The sequence below is a fragment of the Aulonocara sp. 'chitande type north' Nkhata Bay genome, linkage group LG7, assembly GCF_057382095.1.
Source record: "Aulonocara sp. 'chitande type north' Nkhata Bay isolate Kocher_YH1m ecotype deep benthic linkage group LG7, A_spYH_male_GT1.1, whole genome shotgun sequence".
In the NCBI taxonomy this organism is placed as follows: Eukaryota; Metazoa; Chordata; class Actinopteri; order Cichliformes; family Cichlidae; genus Aulonocara; species Aulonocara sp. 'chitande type north' Nkhata Bay.
The window spans coordinates 26,850,262-26,856,268 of record NC_141350.1 but is presented as its reverse complement, the minus strand read 5'-3'; the positions used below and the strand labels follow the sequence as shown (position 1 = coordinate 26,856,268).

General features: G+C 38.6%; 1 protein-coding gene across 1 annotated transcript; it reads right to left on the bottom strand.

The window, feature by feature from the left end:
- Positions 1–221: 221 nt before the first annotated feature.
- Positions 222–5,224, bottom strand: tmem170a (transmembrane protein 170A). The gene is made up of 3 exons (XM_086299705.1): positions 4,931–5,224; positions 4,112–4,282; positions 222–2,449 (listed from the first exon to the last, which is right to left on the bottom strand). The coding sequence occupies exons 1-3, from the start codon at positions 5,043–5,045 to the stop codon at positions 2,319–2,321; spliced, it is 417 nt and encodes a 138-aa protein (XP_086155831.1). The 5' UTR covers positions 5,046–5,224; the 3' UTR covers positions 222–2,318.
- Positions 5,225–6,007: the final 783 nt, after the last annotated feature.

The window sequence follows — 6,007 nt, the reverse complement described above, 5'->3', positions numbered from 1 at the left end:
ACCATGTGGAACTCCATAATTAACCTTAGTGTGAGAAGAAGACTCCACTTACATGACCAAATGGGAGCATATTAGACAGATGATTCAAACCACCGCAGTATAGTACCTTTAATATCTACATCATGCACTAAATGTTGTAATAAAAAATAAAATATATTATGGTCAACAGTATTAAACGATCCACTGAGGTCTTGCAGGACAAGCAGAAATCATTTAATATGTAACAGGAGACTTTAGCTGTCATCTTTACTGTACAGCAAGTAATTATCAAAAAAAAGCCAGACTTACCAAACAGTCAGTTATTAAAAATAGTAAAATGCGTTATAAGATTGGAGTTATGCCCAGTAATACATTTATTGCACTGTTTTACCTGTACAAGCTAAAAACCTTGAACGTGTGAGTATAAATATTATGACTCGAGTCAGGCATTCAGCAGTCACCCTTGGTTTTTGTAACTGGGATGTGATAAGCACGAGGTGGATGTGACTGAGAACCTGAAGGAACTCGTGCATTTTCTCAGAGTGGACAGAACCAGATTTCTTGGAACCAGTGGAAAAGGCTCCTGCTAACAATTTAAGAAGAGCATCTTTAAGGCACTTTCATGGCTTGGCTTCATTTTGAAAACTTATAACATCATATACAGTCTATAGCAAGGTGCAGATATGCTAAATGTCAATAATAGTTAAACCTTGTGTGGACTCCAGTCAAAACTATAGATAAACAAAGCAAATTAAGAGAGAGTCATCCTTTGGAAATGGCTTAGACATCTTAGTGGCTTTCTTGACCTTTTCCTGCCTGCTTGAGGAGACCTTTGAATCTTTTTTTTTTTCTTTTTGTACAGGATTGTGAGTCAGTCTTCAACTTTTTTTTGCTTTATGCAATTAATGTTATATTAGGACCAATTAGATGGACCTGTAGGGTCCACAGCTCATTTACTGGTCTGAGCCCCTAGAGCCCTATATAGTGTACAGAGGTTGAAGAAGCTTCTGACCATATCACACCTCATTCCTGTAAAAACAAATACATTTCTTCCATCTTAATTACTTGTGACATAGTTACTTATATATACACACAGTAAACATAATGACTTGTGTTTTACTTGTAGAGTTTACTGTAAATGCACCTCTCAGATACCAAAATCAACCAAAAAGCTGTCACAATGTGGAAACTTATACATGCACATTTAGTGCAGAAAATTATTTATATTTAATCATAAAGACTGAAAATGTACAAAGACCTGGAAACAATTTTGAATATATACAAATCAGTTCATTGTTACAAAATAACCCTTAAAAACACACTATCATTCAAAGAGCTAAAAGATTAAAAACTTATCACTTTCTGTTGATTTAGCAATCTGATAATCTTCGCCCTCCTCCATCAAGCCTAAAGACAGAACAATCAAGGTGAACAGAGAAGCTCTGAAGACACAGGCTGCATTTTCAGGGCTATGAACTTAACAATCAGCTTTATAACAGCATCTCCACTGTATCCCTGTGTGAAAGACATAAGCTGAGAGGAATAGAGGGAGACATATAGGTGCTTCTAACCAACCTGGAAGTATTATTATTAACACACAGGCAGTCAAAAAAAATGTCAACCAAAAACACCAGAGAGAACCCAAGGAGCAGCAGGACAAAGAATTAAGGAAAGATAGCCCTGAAGATAAACACCACTTTGGAAAGTAGAAAATAGAAATTAAGGCCTCAAGAGAAAAAGCATTAACCTTGCATATAACCATTATCTCCCCATTTTAACAGTACAACAGCCCATCTGCTGTTCTATCTCTATGCAGTCACTCTGGCAGAGAAATGTGCATGCATGCGCACATGCACGCACGCTCTCTCTCACACACACACACACACACACACACACGTGTGCGCACAAACGTACACACGCTCTCACACAGCCCCTGAGAGAGGTTAGTGTCATCCTGCTGCTGAACTGCTCTGCTAACTCGAGAACAGCATATTGCTGCTTTCACATTACGTTTGAAAGCGCAGACTCCTAAACTGAGAATTTCAGCTCGACACCTGACTTTAGAAAAAACTTGGGACAATGCTAAGTAACTTTCATTGGATGTAGTATGGGGAGGCCTGGATGTGAATGTAGCAACATGCTGTCCTACAGTCAATATCATACAAATGATTTAACACCTAGAGCATTCAGTGCTGTATAGCGTACACTCCATCAATTTACACATTGCCTTTCTCTTGATAGTTGAGAAAAAAAATCCACCCATAGAAAATGACATCACAACCCAGACTGGACTGTTCTTGCCAGTATTCACCAGAAAGTCCACATCAAACTTAGCACTGCTAAAGGGTTGCAAGTATCCTGAGGAAGGAGATGAGGAGAACACAAAACGACTGCCCGACACCAAACACCAGCGCCTCCAAAGATATCATCGTCTTCCCTGCTGCCTTGTACACACCTGCTATGGCTGCACCTAAAAAAAGAAAAGAAAGAAAGAAAATTATTAAGCGTGTGTGTTTTCCAATTTGGCTTCTGACTTACTGATAAGCAGAGCTCTGCCGACAAACCACCTTTTGGCCTGCTGACCTCCTGATATAAGCAACAATTAATCAGAACCTCACACTTGGGGTCTGAATGTAAGGCTTGACTACTGCAAAAATCATAATAACCATTAGTTTGGTCAATGTATTCACTACATATCATTATTATTCATTATCTAAAATTTCAAGAAGTTATTGTACTTACAATCATGTTTTCTTTTGGGGTTTGAGCTTTAAATAGAAAGAGTTGTGGGTTGTTGGGTATTCAGGGTTGCCTGGTACAGCTCATGCCCTAATTAGGGGATGTTTGTAACCATAAACGTTGTCCCGTAAGGGCAGCCTGTGTGTGTCTCAGTGTAAGATTCTTGGATGTCATAAAATAGTCCTAGTTTGTTCCATTTCTGCTGTCAGGTGAGCAGACCAGAGAGGGGAAGGTACGGACGACAACACGTTATGTTACTGTCAGATGTGAGAGAAAGTGGGGCATGGATGATTTAGCCTACCATCATCAGGGGAAACAGGTGGATTAATATCAAATTTGCAACTGAATGTAGACTGTCACTTCTTAAAGAAAATCTAATTAGATTTTTACTGAATTAATAATAATAATAATAATAATAATAATAATAAAAAGAATATCCCTAGTTCTCTTAATCTTTTCACTGTAATAATAATAATAATGCACTTTTTTTAAGAATATGCATTTACTTTGTTTAAATTTGTTATCACGACTTGTCCAATCAGGATTTTGTGCGTTTGCTTATTGAGACTCGTGAATCACCTGCCTTCAAAATTAAATGAATAAACATTGCAGTAATATCCATTTTGAACTTCAGAATAACATATGGCTATCAGACACCTCCGAAGTCATTAAAATAAGACACTACAAGTAGCACTGAAAATATTGAAGACTTAACAACTAAACATGAACAAAAACTACAGTGAAACAAGCAAATGCACTCTGGAAACTAACTCAAGCTTAAGTGACTGACTTGGGAAACATTAAATAAAAGTCCAGGAGAAAATACAGAACTTATCATCTATTATGAATCTTAAAAACTGCAAAATTTCCTGATGCTTTGATCCATCTTAAGATTCAGTATTTCATTAAGAACCATTGTGGTGTGCTCACAACCCAATTCAGCTACAGCGATACTAATTTACACATTGAGTCCTATTTGTAAACACTTGAGATTGAGACTAGTAGACCCACACACTGTGGAAGCTTAAATGAACTGGCTGCATACTGAACAGGTTTCCAGCAGCACTGCTCAGTGATGGTCCAATTCATTCGGTTCTTTTACATTGGGGAAAACACAAAGGCATCTGCCTAGCATGCAATACATCCCTCGTATGAGATCAGGCTCAGACGGACACAAGTTCATGTCCTCCTGTGTGGACTAATCTGCTGTGGTGATACTTAGGAAACAAGGAAGCATCTGAAAATACCTTATATTTTATAATATGCGGGTATACAAATCTTTTTAATAAATGCTGAAATAAATGTAATCACAAATAGTTATATCATTCATTTTAAAAAAATTAAAAAATACATACATTAAAACAACAACAGCACATGCAGGTAAAAGGCTTACTAGTTAGGACTCCCCCAAACACTGGTCCCACAATGCCCATGAGGAGGATCGCAATGGGCATGAACCGGGCAAATTTGTGCTGGCGCAGTGAGGCTAGGGACAGTAAAGCTGCAGGCAGGTGGAACACAAGAGAGGAGACCGCTGCCCACAGAAACACGCCATACCACATCTCTGGGAAAACACAATTATACAGTTATGCATCTCTTCATGCCAATCAGTGAACATATTACATAACCACGAATGTATTTATTTGATTTATTTCCATAGGGGTGACAGTGGTTCACTGAAAAAACATGACAATGATGTTGAATCCTTAATGAGGACCAGTTTGTGACTTGACTAAACATTAAGGAGAACTCTAGATCTTCATTGTTTAACAACTAGTAACACACCAACGCAAAATGATTGCTGTGTTCAGTGTCACAGAAAAATAACTCTGGCAGAACACCAGCGCACATTTCATTTGTCAAATCTACATAGAGACTGAAGACACTACTCAATGGTCATACCCTAAGAGCCATGACCAGTGGAATTTAACAGTATCATTTACACAGGTCTTCAACATTAGAGACTCTCAAATTACAAAACAATATGCAGACTTCTGACTACCCAACAATCGCTTAGACAAAGTAGAAGTTAGCTAGCTTCACCAACTACTCCAACAACATTGCGTATAAACTAGCCTCTAGCTAATGACCCATAGTGACAGGTTCTGTTCGCAGTACATTTTAAATGGCTTCTTTTTCAGTCAAATACTTTAGCATAGGTAGACAGCAAAGACATAAAGACTAGCTGAAAAGCTACCAAACATTAGCCCACCTGAGAAGTCGCTGAGAGATGTGTCATTGCCTCGGTTTGTACTATTTTTTCTCGGCACCAAATTCAAACCGAGTATTTGCTGGACAAAGCCTATTTCGTTGTACCTATCCTGCATGTCTCATAACAAAATAGACACTGCATACAGCAAAGATGGCCTACAGACGCGAAAAACCATTAAAGTTGGTTGGTGAACCTGACGCACCACTAACTAGCGTCAGGTTAGCTAGCAAGAGCTAACCAAGCTGCTGTTTTGACGTAGATGGGAGGATTTTACCCAGAGTGCAGTCTGTCAGGCAACGCACTCCTACCAGTGCAAAGATCGAGCTATTATACAACTAACAATTAAACTAATAATAACCATTTAATGTTCAATCGATATTCGTCTTTATTGATTGGGGGGGGGTGTCGTTATAGCAGCTTTTATTCGGACATAGATTCTGTGATGATAGGAATGATAGGAAGGCACATTAAGACCACAATTTTTTATATTCTTTGGCAGCATAGTACATTTTTGAGTAGTTTGTAATAGATGACTTGTAAATCTTATGCTATTTCAATGTTAACATTTCATCTGTTGATTATAAGTTCTTGTGTGTAAGCAGGTTTAGTGTGGTTTCTTCCACGTGTATGTCGCTTGGGGGCAGTGTTCAAATAATGCAGCAGAGAAACAACCATGGAGGCTCCTCTCATCCTCATCGTTTGTGTATATTACGCACACACCACAACTTCCGGAGCGAAATAACCGTTAGGAGGATGGTTTGAAGCCGCGTAGGAAAACTCAGTTTTCGGTTTTAAAACCGGCACAATGACAAAGGCGTGTTTATCATTTACACTGGAAGCACAAGTGTGTCATGTGGTCTGACATGAGCAATTAAACACTGCAACCCCTGATGCGCCAACTCCAAAAATTCTAATGGAGAAACATCTTAAAACCTCTGTTAACTTTAAACACAATGATTTCTCACATTTACCGTAACGCTGCTAATTAGGTCTCGGTGATACTAGAGGTTTTGTGCAAAATGTGGTGCTGGTCTTCAAAGCAAAGCCCAAGAGGACAGGAAAATGGGTGCGATTACC